The sequence below is a fragment of the Catharus ustulatus genome, chromosome 5 (assembly GCF_009819885.2).
Source record: "Catharus ustulatus isolate bCatUst1 chromosome 5, bCatUst1.pri.v2, whole genome shotgun sequence".
In the NCBI taxonomy this organism is placed as follows: Eukaryota; Metazoa; Chordata; class Aves; order Passeriformes; family Turdidae; genus Catharus; species Catharus ustulatus.
This window is the reverse complement of record NC_046225.1, coordinates 22,529,144-22,551,812: the sequence shown is the minus strand read 5'-3', so window position 1 is coordinate 22,551,812 and position 22,669 is coordinate 22,529,144. Positions and strand designations below refer to the sequence as shown.

General features: G+C 41.9%; 1 protein-coding gene across 2 annotated transcripts in view; it reads left to right on the top strand.

Moving 5' to 3' along the window:
* Nucleotides 1-7,737: 7,737 nt before the first annotated feature.
* PPP3CA (protein phosphatase 3 catalytic subunit alpha) overlaps nucleotides 7,738-22,669 on the top strand; it is a 186,194-nt gene continuing 171,262 nt past the window's right edge. For both annotated transcript variants that reach the window (XM_033059998.1, XM_033059997.1), the window contains exon 1: nucleotides 7,738-8,366. In XM_033059998.1, coding sequence (XP_032915889.1) covers nucleotides 8,309-8,366 — 58 coding nt within the window. In that variant the 5' untranslated portion in view covers nucleotides 7,738-8,308. The remainder of the gene's footprint in view (nucleotides 8,367-22,669) is intronic.

The following is a 22,669-nucleotide window of genomic DNA, read 5'->3' as shown; positions in this document are numbered from 1 at the left end:
ACCACCTCTCCTTCTTGCCTATCCCTACACCCATTTTGGATCCATTAAACACTCCAGCTGCGTGAATCAACCCACACTGCTGTAATGATGGCAACTCTAATATGTCAGACTCTATGTCACACTTTTCCTGCTGCACCTTGGTTTCCAGCTACACAACATACACTGGTGTAGATGCACTTCAGCTGAGTTATTGATCCTGCCACCTTTTTAAGGAGTGAAGCCTTAATTCCTACATGATAATTCCCAGGCACTTCCACTGTTTCTAACACATCGGTAACCCTCACATCTCTGCTACTAAGGATACTTTAAAAGGAAAATTTATTATCTGAGTATTTTTTAACTGTGTTCTCTGGTCCTGTGCATTTGATTGTCATCATCTAGAGCCAAAACAGCCTCTGGGTACCACTTTCTTAGCTATTCAGAAGATTTATACACTTCTTGCTGTGCTGAATGCCATTCTTTGAGTAAGCACAGAGAACTGAAACTTTGAGAAGTTAGGGAGGAGGAGGAAAAGATTAAAGGGGCTCATGTGCTTCTTACATAAAATTTGAGGAGCTGATGAAAAGCAATTTGATTAAAACGTGATTGAAAGGATGCTCTGTTGCATGCCTGAGGCTGATGTTTTCCAATGACATAGGCACATGGGGGAGAAGGGGAGAGATTGGTTATCAATATTCCTGTGGTTTTTTTATGAGATTAATATCTAATCTTGCAAGCTGCCCTGCAGGAAAGCCTTGTGGGACTAGAAGGGCACTGCTACAGTGACGGAGTCCCTTTGTTGCAGTTGATTAAGACAGCAGCACTGAATTTGCATCCCTGGTTGGGAATGTTTGTAGTCAATTAGAAACCTGGTTTCCCTTACATTAGGGTTGCTTCACATCATCCTGAGAACATAACATGTATTTTAAGTGAGTGTAAGTGTAACTGATAACCATTAAAAAGCAGCTTTGCATTGTACAGCAGTTTAAAGCCTTGGGGTAAGTGAGGATCTGGATTTCCAATGCATAAATTATGGTCAGTCTGAAATTTAATTGAAGAGTTTTATATTTTGTAGTGCTATCATTACGCCAACCTAAGTTATTTACATCTAATTCAATATTGTAGTTTTATTAGTTAGAGCTCCTTAAACTGTATGGTAATCTATAGTTTTCAGTATTTTGCTTTGAAAATATTTGCGAATTTTATGAACATGCATTCAGAGATCAGATAATATTGTACTTTTTTATCCATTCTAAAGCTCCTCAGAAAAGACATAGAACAGGAGGATGTTGGAAAACACTTTCTAGTCCATTGTACCTTTTCATATTCACTATGCTTCTTTAAATAATACATCACAAGACACTTTATGTTCTGAGAGTTTTGGCAACTAAATCAAAGTTTTCAGTGTTTTTTCCTTGAGTATCAACTTATTGTGATTAATTATCTCACTCTTAGCACCAGTTATGGTCTGTTACCACTGAGCCCTCAGCTGGCACTGATGGCACTTGAATAAATCATTTACTCCAGGATGTGTTCCATGTATGCTACCTTTAAAGTGGCAGGGATTTAATCTATACTGTTTTCAAGCCATAAAGGCAGCAAAACTAAATAATAAATCATGGCATCTCTATGAAAACAAATACGGCTTACTCTTGCAAAAGTAATTACACACATTCCTCTTTGTTCTTGTGTCTTTGTCATCAGCATTACTCCTGAAAAAGGAGGCAGAGAAGCATCCTGGGTATAATACACCCTGGGTATCATGCCTTACTTCAGGATCTGTTCAGCTGCTTCTGTCACTAGTAGTTTTCAATAACACACCAGAGGTAAATCAGCTATATATGGATACTTATAATACAGAATGAATATATATATATCTTGTTATTTTGCTATTCCCATTTCCTTCTGATATTGCTCCTTTCTCTCAACAGGCATTGGTCTGTCATGATGTTTTCTACTGCAAGAACATCTTCAAAATGCAGTGAGTTTTCCTTCTGTTCCTTTCTTAATTTATAATTTCTGGAAGATTTTAATATTCACTGGGATAACATACTAAAGCCCCTTGCAAAATCTGTATTCTGTAGACTCCCATTAAAAGCAATGTCTAATTAACAACCAAAGCCTGCAGGATGAACTCCCTGGGAGCAAATGACTAATTCTTGATAGCAGAACTGTGTTTTTAAGCTGTTGCCAACATCTTGAGAACAGTTCGATGCTGGAAGCTGCTCCCAAGGGTCCTTTCTTTCAGTTTCGCAACACATTGGCACAGGCAGAGGCTCGGGGACGGGCACACCAGTAGGGGGAGATGAGGGGATGTCTTTCCTCTTCTGGGAACCTTGGCACTGCTGCCTGCCTTCAGATACAGCCTTTTGTCTTTTCTACAGTAACACATTTTCACTGCACAAACTTGCAGTGCTTAATTAAAGCAATAATTTAAAACACATTTAAGCAAATCAGTGCAGTGTTCTACTGGATACATAAATTGAGTTAAACCTGCTGCTTGCACCAGTAAATTTATAGGGACAAGCTACTCCTGCAGATCAAGTTCTAAGTCAATCAGTGTTTAACCACACTGTTGGGCTTTGCCTGGGCCACTGGCCCTGCAGCTGGATACAGTAGGGCACCTGGGACTGTGGCCCAGCTGTGCAGGAGCTAAAGTTTGGCTAATTTCCTCTAACAGCAGATGTGTCAGGCAACTCCACCAATTGTTCTTGGCAGCCTGTGGTGCCATTTGGCTGTAGTTTTGCTTCTGACTCTTTTGCCTTTCATTCTTGTTTGCTTAGTCTTGATTCCTGGTTCCTGCTTCCTTTGTGTTATGCTCCTATCCCTCACCTTGTCCCAGTCCTGACTTGACTTACAATAAGGACTCTGGTTCTCAAACACCTGGCTCTGTGATTTTCTGACTATGCTTTTCAGCTTGAGATGATTCTTTCCATTTCTGGTGTTTTGATTTAGTCTTATGTTGGCTTAACTCCTATCCAAACTCAATTCTTATCTGGTCTTCACCTTTGGGTTTACTGGAGTAGTCTGATGAAAGGACGTACCTCTTAGGAAATCTGAAACTGCAGTGGAGGAAACTTGTGTTAGGCAGTATTGGAATGGGGATGGATATGGAAGTCCTTTTCATGATTTCTCCTGAGTCTGCATGCTGTGAGGGATTACAGGCATGACTTGTGGATCAGTTTCACATCAGAGGCTTAATCTGAATGCAAATATTAATTTGCAGCCTTAGATGACCACAGTTATGCTTCTTTTATATTGAAACTTCTTATAAGCAGGCCAGTTTTGGCATGGGGTAAACGATTTCCAGGGCTCAAGGTTATTTTCTCTCACTTATGTTCTTCTCTTGTACTATTTGTTGACTTTTCAAATGTCAGTCAAGCTTTGTATAACTGTTCATGGCACCAGTTGTTACTGTTTTCCATGTTGATTCCGCATCTTGGAATTTGTAGCTAACCTTTCCCTCTTCTGTATTCCAGATGCCATTGCTTGGATTTTATTGCAACACAATTTATTTTGATATCATCCGTTCCATGACTCTCTATAGAATTATCTATTTAGCTTTGCTTTCTAAACCAGGCACAGTATCATCAACAGTGCATATAAATACTGCTAAAAGCATCAGGACAAAATCCAGAACCTGCATAATTAGTCAAGCCGAAAGTCCGACAGACGTATGCTGGGAAAAACATGCAAAGCTCCAGAGAGGCTGATGATCAACGGTTAAGTGCCCACAGTGGATCCATGAAGACCATGTGTGAAGAAGGGAGAGGATATATTTAGTGATGGGTTATGTGTCTGTGTTTTGCCATCGGAACTTTCCCTCTCCTTGCAAACATAACCAGAAAGCATTTCAATTATATAAAGAATTTATTTGCTACAGACCTTTTATCTATCTCCCTCTTGAGTACCGAGGTAGAACAAGAGAGGCAAAACTATTGTCAGAAAAATCCTCGGACAGTGCCCCTTGATGGTGATCTAAATTGCTATGTGGCCCTTTGTATAGATTCTCTACACTGGGGTGAATTTCCTCTCTTGGATACAATGGGACCAATACGTAGAGCACTGATAAATTATATTGCCTATCCAAGGCTAGTATATGACACTTGGTATCAAATTTATTTTAGTTAAATGTAGATGAATCTAGTTCTTTTGAAAGTTTTAGGTGGTTGTTGTCACTGTTGTGACTGTGAGCTGTAACAGGATGTTGAGCTCACTATAGAGCATCTCCTCAAGACACACTATCAACATAGACTAGTGGTTTTAATCCTGTAGACGATGTTATAGAGGCTATGGCCTAGGCAATAGACATAGATACACAGATGTTGAGAATCCCAAGTAATTTCTATATTGAAGGGAAGTAAACCAAAACAATTGCACATCTCTCTTGAAAGAAAAATCAGGAAAATCACCAGTTAAGGCAGCATCAATATACAGACTAACCTTGTTGCACATATTTTCCATCCAGTCATCATAGTACTTAAAGGCTCTTGCTAATTCCCCTTTACTTCCAAGATACTGTCAAACTTACATTTATTAGATATGAAGCCAGAACTTCCAGAGGCTAACAATAATGCAAGAAGGACAGACTGCCTGTAGCTAGAACAGTCTTTCTCTACTAATAATGATTAAAATTTTAAACACTATCTCTTGCAATCAATACTTTAAAACAGTATCTTAATTGGTTGAGTCAGCGGGCAAAAGTATTACTGTAATATATAAAATATATAATATATAAAATAATCTTCACCTTGCTGGTGAAATAGTCAAGAAAACTTGATAGCTAATTTTTCATAGGATCTATGATACAATTTGGAATCCCTCAGTTTGTGTGTCTTTATGACAGTCTGGGTTAAAATTACTGACTTCTCATCGTATGGGCATTTATTCCTCCTTCCATTTCAGCTGATGCTGCTACTTTCCAGAGCAGCTGTGTGCTTAAAAGAACTGTCGTGTCTTAGCTAAAATGGAGAAGAATTGTTCATCTGAGGCAAAGAGGTGGGTACTAACTCATTCCAGACTTGAAAAAAATCTCTCCCCCAGCTCTCACAGAACTGGTTCTCAAAATCAGTAATCAGGAGTTACTGCTCTTTGGAAGATCAGAGCTTCCAATGTATTGTGCTGGGCTTCTATTCTGCTAGGGGATGAAATGACTAACAATGCTACTAGGGATTAGTGATGCAAGAGGTCAAATTTGTTAGAATTTTCCCAGAATCCAATGACTGTGTTCTTTCATTCAAATATGTGATCTTCATATTCTTCTGCTGTTAAATGAGAAAAAAGAATCTAATAGGACTCAGATCCCATTAAAAAGAAATCCTTCTGTGACCAAGGAGTGTGAGAAAAACCTGAAGGACCACCTGTGTGGATGGATTTGAAGGACAGATTTAAGTCATAAGGAATGCCTATACGACCTTTACTACTAACACAAATCTGAAATAGAGCATCTCTGTTACTACCATTATCAGAGAACAAAGACTATATTCGGTGATTTCTCTCTCTTCCTTTCCCTCCATCACAGCAAAGATAAGGATTTTGCTACTGCAACAAGTTATGGGGTTAAGATTTCACCACAGCATGACAGAGTAGTTATGAGGTCTTACGCTTGTGATCTGAAGCTCGGCTCTATCATACCTTGCAGGTATCATACCTTGTGGTATTTGGCTGTGGCACTGACCTTTATCTTACGAAACCTCATCTGAATGCTCCTAAAGATGAGATGACCTGAAGTGGGGATTCTACCTTGGAAAGGAAGACTAAACACATTCAACAAATGAAAAATCGAGACCCTCCACAAGATAAAATGGAAGAGCTTTATGTAGTCTGGATTATGTAAAATTGAAACCTAGAAGGAAAGGAAAACCATTCACGAAAAACCTCCTATATAGCCTTCAGAATTAATATAAACATTCTGGAGTTGTGACACTGCGTGTCCTTATATAAGCAGCAGCAACATTGATATTTTCTTGTTAAAAAATCAGAGCTGAAGTCTTGTCCTGTGATTAATGGGGGAGCAAATGTAAACTTGAAAGATGCAGCATCTCGGTTATTCCAGCCTATGAAGACAAATTCAGATGACTCATGCAAACAGCCTGCAGTCACAGAAGAACGGATCCAAACTGGTCCTCCACACCTCATGAAGCTGGGGCCCACAACGTGTAGGCAATACTGGCCATGCTGCATTCCTCACATGCTGCCTCTCCTTCCGTGTCCAAGCACCAAGTGCCGCTGGGCAGTGTTTCCTGGCAGTGGGCATGAAGATGTGGGGGTTTCTTCTGTCCAGGTTCTTCTGTGCACTTCATGCTTTATGAAGTATGCCTACCATATGCGGAGACGTCTGCTTAATTGTCATGGGCTTCAAGATTTTTCTGGGCATACATAAGACACCCTCGCTTGAGCCCTAGCTCTGTTTCACATTCTCATGTTACCATTGCAATAGGAATCTCAGATGTCAACTTTATTACCCAGCTAGTCTGTGCTCCTGGGACAAGAGGATAGCCACAGCACATGGAGCTCACCACAGTTGTTGGAACAAGCTGAGAACTCATGCTGTTCTGCTGTATGTCAGTGACATACAGTGTCTTCCCATGCTCAGAGAAAATATCACAAGGACAGCCAACAAAACGTCCCCTAAAATGTCAAAAATGTCAAAGACAAATCAAAGCCACCTTATATTCTTAGTCACTTTCTAAAGCAATATATCTGCTAAGCAAGGAATTTGTACATCACCCCAGAGGGAAATGAGAAGCTGGGTTAGGTGTCTGTTGATTCTTGGCTCATCTACACAGAAGTTATTCAACAATTCTGTAAACATCCCTCTTCTAGAACAGGTGTGCCCTATTTTCCTCTTTAATTAAAACTCACAGTGTTAAACTAAACCGGAACAGCCCAGCCTTATTCTGGAAATTAGTCATGAAATTAGTCAGGAATAGCTCCTCCTGAACAACATGTATAAACAAGCCCATAACAATATTTATGTTGCCTGGAATGGTGGAGGACACCTTCACAGATGTATATGACTTTCGAATCCTCTAAGAAACATGGAGCAAGAGTTGTTGTCTTCCAGCTGGGGGCGGCGAACACTTCTCACCCATGTTTGGCCATTCCGTGTGAGGGGGCGGTGGTGCCCCAGCATTGAGGCCGAGCGCTGCAGGCTGCGCCAGCCTATGCCCCAAGTTGGGGAGTGCCAGGTGCGCTGGGCAAGACACACACACGCACCTAGGGGCGATGGATGTATTTTTCCCTTATCCGAGGGCATGCATCATCAATCCCCTGGCTCAAGGATGCTACTTAAGAAGATTCCCGGTTCGCGCAGGCCAGCCCGTGCCGCTACCTGCGTGTCCCCTCACGGGGCGGGCACCCCGCGGGGCAGGCGCTCGCAGCGGCCGCCGCTCCGCACCCGCGCGGGGCGGCCGGGCACGCAGCCGCGGCCACCGGGCGCAGTTCCCGGAGCGCAGCCGCCGCCCCCGTGAGCGGCAGGTAGCAGCCTCCCTCCCGCGGCCACACGCGGGCCGTTCCCGGCAGGACCGGGCTGGGCCGGGCCGGGCCGTGCCGGCCGTGGCGTGCGAGCGCTCGGCGGGAGATGCGCGTCCTCGGCGCTCCGCGCTGCGCGGGCGGGCGGGCGCACCTGGGCGGTGCGGCGCGCGCGGGGCGGGGCCTGGGCGCTGAATGGCAGCGCGGCGCGGGCCAATGGCGACGCGCGGCAGCGGGAGCCGGGCGGGCGGGGCCGGGCGGTGCGCGGGGGCTGCGCGGCGGAGCGTGTGCAGCGGCGCGCGGGGCCGCGGCCGGTGTCGGTGCCAGCCGGGGGAGAGACCCTGCGGGGGGCGGCGGGGAAGACACGGATCCGGATCCCGATCCAGTGCGGCGGCGGCCGTGGTGCCGGTGGCGGCGGCGGGAGGAGCCGGAGCGGCTCGCCGTGGAGGAAGGAAGCGCAGGGCTGGCCGCTGCGTGTGCAACCTGGCTGTTCCTGCTGCCCGTGTCCACTCGCGGCTTTTCCTGCCGGAGCTGCCTGACAGCCGCCCGCCGCGGGTGTTGCCGTCGGGGTCTTTGGCGGGGGGGGGAAGAGCGAGCCGTCCTGCACTGCCCGGAGGCGCGATTGAAAGCGACCAATAATTAACTGGAGGAGGAAGAGGAGGACGGGGGTGGAGGAAGACGAAGGAGGAAGACACCGCGCGGCAGAGCCCAGCCGAGCCAACGAGCGGCGGCGGGACGCGGCAACTTCGGCCGCAGCGGAGGAGCCGGGGCCGTGACCGCAGCGGCCGCCGCCGCCTCAACCCGCGCCTGCCCTGCTTGAGGGGGGAGAGCCTCGCCGCCTCCCCGGCCGCCGGACATGTCGGAGCATAAGGCCGTTGATCCCAAGTTATCGACGACGGACAGGGTGGTGAAAGGTGGGTGTTGCGCCCCCGCCGCCCTTTCGGCCGGGTCCCCCCGCGGGGCCTCTTGCTGGGGTCGCGTCCGTTTCCCCTTCCCTGCCCCGGCAGGTACCGCGGGGCTGCCGGCGGCGCGGCCGCTGAGATGGGTGGGCTCGGCCCGGGGGCTTGCGCCGGGCCCCAGTGGAGGGTTTGCGGCTTCCCTCGCCTGCCTGCCCGGCGCTACATTGCAGCATTTCCCCCCCTTCCTCCCCCCGCCGCCTCCCCCCTCTCTGCCTTGGAGGCGCTGCACAGGGCTGGCGTGAGAGAGAGGGGGAGCCCCAGCTTCCTCCCCCGCCCCGGTGCCTGGGGGAGAGGAGGACAGGGCTTGGCTCCCTTCCCCAGCCCGCCTGCTCCTCTGGGCATCCCCCATTCCTTCTTCTCCTCCGGACCGCGCTCCCCGGAGCCCCCCCCCGCAGGCTGCGCCGCTGCCGCTTGTCACTGCCGTTCTGCTCCCCGCATGCAGCAAGGATGCCTGGAAACCTTCCCGTGCCAGCAGCCGGGGCTCCGCTCCCACACCGAGCGCCGCTGCTGGAGGACCGGTTGCGCTGCCCGGCTCCCCCGTGCCCCGCTCCCGCAGGGCCTCCCCCGCGGCACCCGCGACGGGGATGCCGGGCGAGGGGGAGCGCGCCGTAGGCGCGGGCCGCGGGCGTTGTGGGAGGCGGCGAAGGCTGCTTCCTCCTCCTTCTCCTCCTTCTTCTCCTCCTCCATCGCCGTCTCTTGCTGATGGCCCGGCCTGCTAGGATGTGAAGTTATCCAGCGGGCGTACCGTGGCCGTGCTCCCGCGTGTGCGTGCAGATATGCATGAGGGTGCTCGGCACAAGCACGGATGTGCTCCATGATTTTTGCTCTGTTTCGGAGGTACGCGTGTGCGCTGCCAGTCTCGGCCGTATAAACAAATTAGAGTTTGGGTTAAAAACACGTTGTGCCCCGCAGTGTAGACCAAGGTTTTATTTACTGGGGCGATGCCTGATGTAAATTGCACATGTGCATTTCTCGGTGTGTAAGAATTGCACGTGTATTTAGTGGTCTGGGGGTTTTGTTTGTTTGTTTTATGTTTATTTCTTTCCTTCCGCACTGGGCACACAGCCAAGTGTACCCAGCTTTAGTGTATTGCACCCAGTTAGATTATGACCCGTATGCTATGGTGGACAGCACAAATCCTAGGGTGCAGCATGCATGTGTCCAGATCCTGGGAAGCTAGAAATGGAAATGGCCTTGAAATAAATGCACTTCTGTATTTACATGAGTGTATGCCAGAATGAAACACTCGGTGTAAATATTACTTGGGAAGGTGTGTTATTTGTGGCTTTGTGTTTTCATTTACGTTTACCTTCTTATGTTTTTCCCCTCTTACTTCGTTTTATGCCCCTCCAAAGGAAATTTTAGATATTCAGATATTGTAAGATACATAATTGCAAGAATTTTTAGAAAATCATTTGTAAATTCACCTTCACCTTTACCTTGTAGTATCCGGAATATTTACAATTTAAGTTTCAGTCTGTTATATCACACCTAGAGTCGGCTTTAAAGCCTGTGCTTTGCTGCTACTTGTCTCCTGTAGAAAAAACAAATATTGTTTCTAACATCCTATTAGGATAACTTCGTGATTATGGTGGGTGGTTTTTTTCTTTTTTCTTTTTTTTTTTTTAATTTTTAAAATTTCCTTGGTCTCTTTGGTCCTAGTACATGGCCAAACGTCCTGATCTTTGCTGTGGCAAAACTTCATTTGGCTTAAGACAATGTTTGTCATGAATAGGAATTATTTCAGTATTTACAAAACCTTCAGTGCTTTCAGTTCATCTAAATATGTTTTGTCAGCAATTGCTGTTTACATTTTTCACACATGTAAATGTCTCAAACATCTAAAACCACTATTTCTGAAAAAAAACTTAGTAGTATGTGTAGTTAAATACTTTTGTAATGCAACTCAGAGAGAAATCAACTTGGTTAAACTGAATTCCAGTCTTCAGCAAAAAGAACCTAGATGCTGCTTGAGTGTCCATTGCCCCTGCTGTCTGTCTCATCATGTCTGTGTTTCAGTGTAGATGTGAAGATCTGCTTAACTGGTTCAGGCCTCTATTAAATATTGAAATCCTTTTAAGGTCTTTAAATAGCATCTGAAGAGTGTAGTACACAGTAGACTGATTGTTAATAGGATTATTCTTTGCTGCATCATAGGCACTTCACACTGCTTTCATATGGACGTTAAGGAAATCAAGAAAACAACTGGTGGTAATAAAGGAAAGATCACTTTGTTGTTTCTGTCATATAGGATTTGTACCCTCTTGAGATGAACAACTGAAATGGGCTTGCAGTGTAAAATTAATAAAGAATGATTAAATGAAAAGATACATTGTAAACACCTATATAAGTATTTGAAGTCTTGTTATTTTAGAGAGAAAAAACAGATAGTCTAACACTGGTAAGGTGTAACCTGAGAATGCAAGTTTGTTACATTCTTTTAAGTTAGAATAGCACATAAAACCTCACTTAAAGGAAATGCCTTTAACATGGATGTAGTCTCTGGATTAAGTTTTTCCCTCTGCTTGCTTGTGTGGGATTTTTTTGGTTTGATCTTGTTATTTTGTGTTGAATTTTTTTTATAAACTCTCTCTATTGCTGGTGTGTGAGAGGAGATGTTTCCTACTAGCAGTGACTCTTGAGCTGGCTGGTGAAAAATCCTGGCTTGGCACTGTTACGTAACTGTGGGACGGGCTTGGGGGGATTACAGTTCCAGCAGCTTTGTGCAAATTGCTTGTGGCTGAGAGCTGCTTCTTCAGGGGGTTGCTGTTGGTTTGGTTTTGTTTTCTGCTTCTTGTGCTTAAAAGGCTCACATACGGAGAAGTGGAGCATTTCCATAGGCGAGGATTTCATCTCGCACTCACTTGTTTGAACTGTGCTTAAACTGCTTTGACTCAAAAATAAAACATGCTTTTGGGAAGAGGGGGAAAAAGGCTTGGGAACCTCTAATGTTTTTAGTGTCCTGGTCTTCTGACTTTGTTATGCAAATCTCACTGTCTAGGATGAGCAGTATAAAGATGAAATTCAAGTTTGTGTGTAATGTTAAGTTTCCAGAAGCAAATTAACTCCTGTTAAAGTCGACAAAACCATCTGTTTTGTTGAGCTCAAGAAAAAAGTAAAATTAGTCGAGAGAATGCAGTTATAGTTTGAGGGATACTTTCAATTTACTCTGGTGCTCTCCTTGTGATGGTATGTATTTTGTGATACATAATTCATCTTTACTCTCTGGATTTTGTCATGCTGTAGAGGAGCAGCACTTTGGTCTGTTGACTGCAAATATGATAAACTGTATGTTCAGGTACATTCAGAAGTTTGTGGGATCAAGGCTCAGAACAACATACTGTTACAGGAGGAACTGACTTGATGTACTTATTAATTGAAATTCCTTGCCTTTTTGTTAGCTGTGTGAAGCAGCTTTCACTTGAACAGAACGTTCAAGTGTTAAAAGTTCGTGTCCTCCTTCAGGACTGAGGAAGCTATTCCTTATCTGTGCTGCTTCTAACTCCTGAGTCTTGCCAGCCAGAGTGTGGGCTTGGTTGTTCTTGTGAAGGTAGGAATACTCGTCCGGGAAAAACTGGACTGAGGATACTAGCTCATTCCGCATGGCTCAACTGCCTGATGTCAACAGCTTTTGCTCACTACTGACATAAGCAAGATTTGGACCCCACCCATGGGGAAGGAAAAGCTATGTATCATGTTACTTGGCCTCCTCTAAGTATTGAGGGTTGCACTAGTGTCTCTGAAGAATCCTGCACTAAAGTGTAGTAATCCTAATTAAAAACTTTGAAAGCTGACTGGAGTAGTCATACAAATGTGAAGTCAGTATTGATTTATTTTTTTTTTCTGAGCAGGTCAGATGGTTGTATGCTTTTGTGTAGGGTTTTTTCTTGGAAGTTGAGTTTTAATGAAGTAATTCTGTCTTGGCTATTTAGAAGGGCTGTAACTGTGGCTTGTGGTCCTTGGTGTTGTCCTTTCCTCTTGTGCGTTGCATGGGGAGGTGTACATGGTTATATCAGCAATTGACAACACACAATAAAGCTAGACACCACTCTCTGCTGTCTCTGAATTTCAAACTGTCATTGTTAATGCTCTCCTAAAGTGCAGGCTAACAGTTGTTTGTAATATAATACGAATACCAGCTCATGATCGATATATCACCATCAGAGTTAATTTCAGATTTGTGAGAGGTAAAATTGCTGTCAGTAATGGAAACTCTGAACTTTATTGCTAATTCCCATTAGTCCAGGGAGACTTGTGTGTATTCACCAAAGGCTTGTGCTCCAGGCTGGAATCCAGCATTGGTGAATTGCAGAAACCTACCTCTGTCTCCCTCTGAATTGAGTTCAATTTTTCCAGCATAGATGTGTCCTGTAAGTGCTTCAGTGGTTTTTGAGCAATTGTGTTGACCTGAATGTCAGTAATGTTGGTGGATTTGGTATATATTTTGGTATAAACTTGAGTATTGCTTATTTGTGGCAAAGACCAGGGTTACATAAATAGTTATAACTGTTTAATACAGTAAAAGATGATATGCCTCTATTTTGAGCATGCTGAAAATTGTCTACCTGATCCTCATGAGGAGAAAGAAGGAATTGCTTTGTAGCTGTTCCTGTTGGCATATGAAAGCTGTCTTTACTTTTAATTAATTTATTGTTGTAGTACTTAGGAATATACTGCTTGCTCTGAGGAAGACTGCATCTGGGTTCAAGGTGTACTATTAACTAGAGAATCCACCCACAGCTATGCCAGAAAGGTGGCAGTGGTACAGCTGGGGATTGGTTCTCTTCCCTATCCACTTTTACCTTCGTTTGAAGGAATTGGCTGTACATCCGCCTCAGTTTTAGTAACTCCATAGTTGCAAATCTGATACCTTTATGAAACAAGCTGTGTGAGAGGCACTTAAGATCAGAAAACAATTGAATATACTTGGAGAGATATTATGGTTGTTTAGGAAAGAAAACAAGGTTGCTGTGTGTTTTTTTTTAATGTATGTAACTGATTTGTTCTTACCTTATGTCAAAACTAAGTTAATACTTGTAAGACCAGTAGATTTTATCAACTGGATGACACTTAGGTGTTGTAGTCTTTGTATGTTTTACATTTTGTAAGCCTGTGAGTCTATGTGGTACATGTGTAACACTCATGAGGGATTATGAATGTGGTGCTGAGAAACTGAAACAAAACCAAAGTACAATCTTTGATGACTATGTGTAATAAAGCTGGAGATTTGTTTTGATTTATGAACTCACTGAACCTCTTAGTCATTAAGATCATTTTGTAAATAAGCCTTTTAGTGGAACAAGTGTTTTGTTGTATAGGCATAGGGGGAAAACTGTGCACATGCTGAAGGGTACCTTTCTTACAGAGTTATGGTTACTCCTGCACTGCATAGGTGGGAGACTTTTTTCATGCTCTGTATAATGAGAGTGTTTTGCCAGGGTGTGCTGAGTTGTACGAGGATACGAAGTGAGGCACAAAATTGCCTTGTTTTTGTGTTAAAAACCTTTTGTATGCTTCTGAATTCCATATTGGCTAAAGCTGCCTTCTGTTGCCTGCTCTTTTTGACTGAGCCTCACTAGGGAGCTGATGCTTTTAATACAACTACTGGTAATCTTGAAAGAGGACTACATACTGGATGATATCAGCATTTAACTTGATTGGAAAATATGAGCTAGTTGAGGTCATTTTCTAGGGGATGTGGTGGAGAACAGTAGTTTACTCTGTTTTCCATACCCAAATTGAATGGTATTTACTTCCATCACATGTATCCTACTTAGAGATAATAATTGTTGCATGGATATGCTTGCATTTCAGTGCAGGTTGTGGCAGGAAGATCATGTGTAAAATATATTTACTGTTGATCATGTAGCTTGATATTTTAAATTATCTTTTTGTAGTTCTAGGCTTCTAGAACTCAGCATAGTGTTTTCTGTCTGGTATTTCTAAAGGGATTTTCTATCAAAAGTAATTTGGGTAATGTAAATAAATAAGTAGCTGTAGTTTGGATACTCCCAACTCATCTTTCCTGGCTTTTTTCAGTTTCTTCTGCTTTACTGAATGGCTCCTACTTATAGTACAAAAGCAGGACTCTAAGTTAAATTTAATTTACTCCATTTAAATGTGAATATTAATTTAGGTTAGGTTTCTCAGTGATGTTGAAGCAGTATATAGTGGGGATTAGTTTCTTCTTCAGAACTTCAAGGAATGTGGAAAAAGTTACTTCCTTAAGAGTATTTTAAGATGGAGAGATACTGCTTAACACTTACTGTAAGCATGCCATAAAAAAAGCCACAGGTTTCTGAAGTAAAAACCACTTCAAATCATCTTCATGAAAAGGTGCCTTCTTATATTCTTTTGTATGTGGTTTCATGAATCAAATATAGGCTATGATATCACAATGGTTCTTTAGCTGAACACTGAAATAATTTCCTCTTCTGATAAGTCCATCATTTGCCTTGACTTTCCCCCATAAAAGTTCATTTTATGTCTGTTCAGTAATGGTGGAAAGTATCATCCCAGTTTTGAAAGCCATTATACTGCATGTGCAGCCTAAGTATGCTTGCTCATAGTGTGTGGCTCACTGAGTGGTCTTTCACTTGGGTTACAGATTGGGATGTGTAATTGCTGGCGGTAGTACTACACATACATACTTACTGTTTTCCTGTAATTACTGAATGAAGGAGGAAATCGGAGATCGCGTGTGGAAAACCAGGAAGATGGTAAAGGGTTATGATGATAAATCATTCTTTTAAAGGTAAAAATCAGAACTAATTCCTACCCTTTTTACTCTTCCCTCAGAAAGCTGCTGCTCCAGAGTAGTACCTCCTTGACAGTCATCTACATGTGTTTTGCACTGACTGATATCTCTATTTATAAGAGAGCTTAGGCATGGTAGTGTTGGTACGGCAGCACTGCTGTATGAGGAGAACATGACTCTTATTTAAGATTGATTTAAGATGCCAGAATAATCTCCAGCTAATTGCCAACTAACACCATTTATGTTTGGAGCTGGAGAGGAAAAGAAGCAGAGTGGAAAGGCACCACATATTAAAAATGGTGGTTTTAATTAGAAGTTAGTTCTTGTATGTCTTGGGGTCCTTGTGTCTAAGGTGTAGATAGCATCCTTTACTTTAGGGTGCATCTAACCAGGTTTTGAAGACATTTCATTTCAAAATTGTCTATCACTCAAACTTCTTTCTACTTTTAATTAAAAGCTGTGCTGAACTGTTGCACCTCCTTTTTCTTCTCAGTAAGTTGGGTTTTTAATGCTTTCTCCCTCTCGTGTTTCAAAATATCCTTTTCCTGTCTATTCCTGTCTGGCATTTCTGAAAACTCTTCTTTCCTTATTGCTGTTATGCTAACTGGAAATATGATGAGCAGCCTAAGTGTTCTGTGTTAGATTTGGGTGATTTGGGTGCATGTATTTAATGGAAGAGGTTCATAGAACAGTGTATCTTTCCTTTTGGTGCGTCTATAGGTGCCTGGGGAAGCCTGTGAGAACAGGAACAGCCTCTTCTCAGACTTCTGTTGTAACTCTGCTGCCAGCTGCTGACTAGCTTTCTTTTCAGTGAATAGCTCCACTGTCAGTGTGCTGCTCAAGCTCTACCCAGCTTGTCACAGAAGGATGTCTCTATTCTGCAGCTCAGCTGCTGCTTCCAGGTTTCTTAGCAGTTTATGTTGGACTCTCATAGTGTGACTGTTAGTTTCAATTCATGAAGTTTGCAAAGCTAGCATGGATAGCATGGAGGTAGTGTGGGCCCTCATGCTTTGGTGCTTTTATAATCAGACATGGACGTTAGTTAGCAATGAAAGGTAAGACATAGTGAAGTTGGTAATACTGGAGAAGAATCCTGAGGTTCACCACAGATTAGTGAATTTTAAAACCCCCCACCTTAAACTTTAGGCTTAAAAGGCGCAGAACCTAGTCTGTATGGAGACTATACCAAACCTTTGTGGAAAAGAAAGGAAAAAAACATGCTAAAAAAGGGTTGTATAAAATCTTTGAAAAAAGCAGCAGCTATTTTTTCATCTTTCTTATAGGCATATTTGGGTTAGTAAAATCAAGCTTTCAAAATTAAGAAGTGCTGTAATGTGATGAAGCATATACTGATGGAGACAGGTATTGGTATAACAGTATTCTATCCTATATTATTTTTTTCCATCTTGTCTTTTAGAGGCATTCAGCTTAGGCATTTTATTGCATCAGATTGCTGTTGGCCAAAATCCTTTGAATTATCTTGACTGTTGCACAACGCAGAGCTGATGGAACAAAGGAAAAAAGACCCCGAAATTGCTGTAGAGCAAATTCTGCTACAATATTTGTCTAATGCTTTCTAATTGTGCAGAGTTGATCTTTTTGTACAATGTTGCCATAAGAAAGGAAGTGCACTTTGAACTTCTGGTTGGAATGGTGAAAATAACGTGTTAAAAATGGCTTATGCAGATGTGATGCTGCAGAGAGTCTTATAACAGTCACTCTGGCATTGTTCAATAGGCTTAATTAATAGAATCCATCTACAGTTTTGGCCTCATGTGGTGTGTGATTAGATTTTATTTTTCATTTAGACTTTTGTGCGTGTCTTTGAAGGCAGGGTGTACAATTTAACTTTATTTTTTAATTTGCTGATAATGACTGATGAGTAACTAAGTGGCTGCATGAAGTTTGAGTTTTTTGTGTTTTGAAGTAACCATCATTTGGAAAGAAATCCTTTGCAGTCTGGATAGATGTCCCAAAGTGAGGAAAAGAGGCTCAGCTTCTAACTTGTTATCTGTTGCTATGTTTGGTTGTAAGTACACGTTCAGTAAGTATTTCTTTATTTGGAGAAGGCAGCTTCATTGTCATAGGTATTTTGTTGCAGCTGTGTTTTTTACTTGTTACAGAGTGCCAGGCTGGTGCCATTAAAATGGGTTGAAGCAGCGTGTGTTTAGGTGGTCTTTCTAAAGTATTTGGAATTTCTCTGTCAGTGTTTTTGTGTCTTAAAGTGGAGAAAATAGTAAAATAACTTCTAGTTTTCCTCATGAATTATTGATTTCCTTGATAAATACAGGGAAGATAAAAAGAAGTACAGGATTGTGATTTCTTGCCGGTCTGTAGCTCTATGTGGATAATCTTGGAGGGGAAGACGCATGGCTAGAGAGGAACCCATATTCTCTCATTTTCTTGAGAAATTACATGAAGTTACTTGAAATCATATGTTTCAGGTTCTGTGGAGATTTTGTGTGGGAGCACGTGCTTTCCCCTAGCTTTTTCTCCATATGTCAAGGAGTAATGGTCCATTAGAGAGAGTAGTATCTGAAAAATCTTTCTGCATCTATATGTATAGAAAAATCTTTCTGCATCTATATGTATATATATGTATATATATACACACATGGGTTTTTTCTGTATTAACCTTTTCTTTACATTTGTGTACTTGAGTCTTTATGAAAAATATCTGATTTGTTCCTGTATAGTTCAGTTAACAAAAAAATTAAAATCTTCTAGATGATGACACCTACCCTGTTCTTAGCTCCAGAGAAAAGATGTTTCATCATTGACTTTGAACTTAAGACTTTTAGGCAGCACACCTCTTTTTCGACAACAACAAAAAATAACCCAGGATTTATTAGTAGAATTTTCTTTTTATTACTGGAAAAGATAATTTTGATAATTTGAATACCTGTTATTTACCATGATTTTTAAAGTAGTTTAACATAATTGACAATTTGAATAAAGAACCATTCATACAAAATGGTTCCCTTCCTATCCCCCCCAAAACACTCAAAATCAACCCATGAACAGAAATAAAAAATAAAATTAAATGGGATTTAAATAATTTGTTAGTCTTTTTTCCATGATGCTTGCCAAGTTTTAGTTTGATGTAGATTACAATGGTCATACTGTGTTACAATCTTTAAAAAAGTGCAACTGGTCATTAGCTGCAGTGACATGAACAGCTGTAGTATTTTATGACAACAGCTGGGAACAATCTAGTTCTCTTCAATAACTTTCTTTTGTTGTTTCTTTCATGCCATTTTTAAAATGAGAAAGTGAGATTATTGTATTTGTTCTCTATTTTACACCAGGGATTTCTTCTTAGGCAGTGGTGGCAATTACGTTGCTGTTTGTGACTTGGAACATTTCCCTCTGCAGGACCTGTTTCATAACCCACTGAAATCTGTGGGAGTTGGAGTCTTTCGTTAACTTGAGTAAACTGTGAATCAAGTTGTCATCCTAGGATTTCTTATTTTGGCCTTCCTTTTTCAGGGCATGGTTTCTCTTTGGTTTAAAGTACTTTGTTATGTCTGATCTTTTACAGTATTATCTCTTATTTTAAGAGTGAGCTAAGTGCTTTTCTACTTTGCAATGCTCATTTACTGAGTGAGGATGAACTTGTCTGTTTGTAGGTGGCTGGTTTGCCAAGAAAGTATTTCAGAAGTGTAGTCTAAAATGTTTTCTGTGTATATGCATATGGTTGTTCTTTGTTGTTAGAAAAACAAGTAGAAGACTTTATGTATACATTTTCTTTCTATGTCCCTTTACAAGGAAGTTGTAATGACCACATTTGGGTCACCTTAAATAAAATCCGTTTAACTTATTTTTCAGTCATAATAGAGTAGCTCTTAAAATCACATGGGTAGTACTAAAGATGTACATACCACACAGGTGTGGGAGCATTATTTACTTCCCTGAGAAACTTGCTATCCTGTGTCACCCAAGTGGTGATGCCTGTGGTTACTAGAGGGGAGCCTAATGGCATAACATTTCGTATTGGAACGACAGATGGAGAGTTTGGGAAGAAGAAATGAAGGGCATAGTGGGCACACAAAGGGTATGTGTGTTCCATGCAGTGAAGTGTTACTAAAGGAATTTAGAGCTAAGGTAGCTTAGAAATTTGAAGCAGAAAGCTGTTTTGGTACTGCTTTCCTTCACAAGCCCTGTTAGCTCAGGTGAGTATCATGGGGAACTTGACTCTCAACAAGCAGAGAGCTGGCAAAGGCAGTTGGTGAAATTTTTAGTTCATCATATACTCTCTGTGTGTATCCCTAAGTTTGATTTAGATTATCAGAGAATGAACTTTCTGCATATTAAAAAAAAAAGGTCTACTGAGATAAAGTGCTTAGAGTTTCTGTTTACTGTAACAACTTTTAATCTGTCCTTATGTTATCAGTAACAAAGAGGGGGAAATGACTTTAGGATGCTGTGTTTGGAACATCCTGAGATAAGGCTGCTTTTGTTAGTTGGAAGAGAGAGGTGAACTCAAATCCCATACTCCCATACTCATGCTACAAAGGAGGAAGAACCTGCACTCTTTTCAGTTGAGAGATCAATTTTAGCTTCTGGGCTGTTGACTACCTCATCAGGTATGGTTTGATGTGTTGGGTTTTTTTGTATTTTTTTTTTTTTTTTGATCCTTTCCCCTTTATCATTTAATCTTCTGCTCTCCACTTCACTGGAGAAATAGTGTATCCATAATTTTTATGAATGATGTGTCAAAGTACCTTTCTCAATCACTCTCAATGAAAAAGCACAAGCTCTGACAGCTTCACAGAAGCCCAGAATAGTTAAGGCTGGGAGGGACCTCTGGAGATCATCTGGTCCAGCCCCAGCTGTCTCAACCTTTCATCATAGGAGAGACACCTTGGTCCTGTAGGTCATCTTTGTGGCACTTTTCTGGGCTCTTAGTGATCGGTCCTATCTCACAGTTTGTGTGACATGTGAAAGTATATGAAAGTTAATTATATATGCAGAGAGCTTGTACATTAGGGAATAGCATACTTTTATCCTTTTTAACTAGGTACTGTTCATTCCCTGGAGCTCTGGATCTCAAGTGAGCATGTACCTCACATGTAAATACCATTTGTTTACCACAGAGAGGTTTTCACTGTCACTAACAGAAGTCTTAAATGCATGTGAATTTTCTGTACGCTATTAACCTCGTATCTTGTATCCTGTTGTAACAATATGTTGCTGTAGGTTATTTGTATAACTTTGGCTAATCTCAGAAGTACTGCCCATCAGCAAGTTACTCTGCAGATATCTTTTTGGTTATAATTCAGTTGCCATGGCTTCTGAAAATGTGTTCGATTCTTTGCCTTCACCCCTTGATTTATGGAGACAGAGGTTTTTATGGGTCGTCTTAGAGAATTTGCTAAGAGCCTTCTGGGCTGCACAAGGAGAATTGTTACCAGCAGGTTGATAGAGGTAAATTCTTCTCCTCAGCACTGGTGAGGCCAGACCTGAAGTGCTGGATTCAGTTCTGCTCTCCCCAGTATGGGAAAAACATGCTGGAACAAGTTCAGTGTTGGTACACAGAGATGGCCCTGGGACTGGGGCACCTTTCATTTTAGAAAATCTGAGAGAGCTTGGCCACTGAGTGTGCAGAAGACAAGGCTCAGAGGGGCCTCACCTGGGTGTATAAAAGCTGGTTGTAGGAAATGGAGGAGGGGCAGGCAAGCTCTTTTCAGTACAGTGCTCAGTGACAGGGCAAGAGTAACAGGCACTAATTGACAGCAATCACAGTAAGTGAGTTTCTGCTTTTCAAACACTAGCACAGGTTGTCCAGAGAGGTTGTGGAGTTTCATCTTAGAGTCATTCAAAAGCCATTTTGATGGAGCCCTGTTCAACTGGCTATAGCTGGCCCTACTTCAGCACTGGTGTTGGTTGGAACAGCTGACCAACATCTTTCAAACTTTCAACCTCAACCCTTCTGTGATCACCTATTACTGAACTCTCTTAAGTGGATAATTAAAACACTTGATCAGTTCAGAAACCTTTTGACCAAACATGAAATACAGAAATCTCCCTTAAAAATGCAAAGTTATGTTTGCTAATAAGGTGTTCTACAGGAAGAATGCTTTGTATGATTGAGGGTCCTCTGTAAATTACTATCTTGGCACAGCAGCAAGATATGTTGCATTGGGAAGATACATATATATGTTCGAGTTAATGGATTCGTATGTAGCTAGTAGTCTTGCTGGCAAAATATTTTCACAGATCACTCTCAAGAAGTTTCAGAATCTCCCGAGCATGTGTGGCTCTCGAGTTTGGCGTAGCTTGAAAGCAGGACAAGATAGCATGAGCACTGTTCTTCACTTTGGACAATTGTAAGAAAAAAGGAAAGAAAGCCTTTATATAAGTCTTCCATAGTTACTACCAGTGTTTCTAATATGAAAGGTCTATCAGAAAGGTCCGTTTTCTAATTACTGGAAGGAAGTCGTTATCTCTCCCTAGTCATTGGTTCATCTGATTTTTTCACAGTGGCATAACAGTTGAAATTGAGAGGGATGGCAATTGTGTTTCAGCTCTGACAATCTCTGGCATATTTTTTCTTTGCTACTTTCTCATGTTTATTTGTTTCCTTATGAGGGTGAATGTTGCCCTTTAAACCTGACAAGGAAATATCTGAATCTTGCATGTGTAAATCTAAAATCAAACCTGCAATAAGGGAATCTCTTGATGAGCGTAACAGAAAATGAAAATAAGCATCTGGAAAAGGTCAGAGTATGACAAAATTATGTTGACTGCTTCAGAAGATTTAGTAGAGCAACCATACTAGAAGTTTTGAGCAAGTTCTGTAGGTGGCATCACCTTCATGGATAAGTAATCTGGATAATGGAGGTAATATTTTGTTTTGGAAATGTAGCTTCCAGGGTTTCTCAGATACATTTGAGGAAAAAGACAGATAGTGTAATTTTAAGCATAAACTGCCTTGGTGTAGTATAAATCGTAACACAAATTAAAATCTAGGGCAAACACACATCCCTATGGAAGAAGTTTAAATGCATTTGCTGTCTTTTCAACACACTGAATAGTAACTGGAGAAAGAGCTTGCTAGTGCCTTTGTCTTAATTTCATAATCTTTGATCTAATTATCTGTAATTAGAAAAATGTAGTTCTGGGGAACTTACTGGTTGCCCAAAGGTGAGTAGTGTTAAAGATTCACCTCAAATATACTAAAAAAAAAAAAAAAGAAAAAAGAGGTAGGTTTAACATAGATATCGTGATCTGGAAAGATGTTCCTGGCAACTGAACTCAACAAAGGAGCTGAAGAGATGCTTTGAATATATGGAAATGAAGAGCAGATGGGAAAGCCCAACAAGCTGCAGGTGCTGTTAGTAACGTGTTCACCTACCTGAAGCATGAATGGCTATTCCAGGGATATCTGTCTCGTGCTGCAGGACTTTCTCTTGAAGTGGTTATGTCATTATCTCCTGCTCAGCTATGCAAAGAGATGCTTTTTTAGCACAGTGGGCACCTTTCATAGTTGTAAACTACC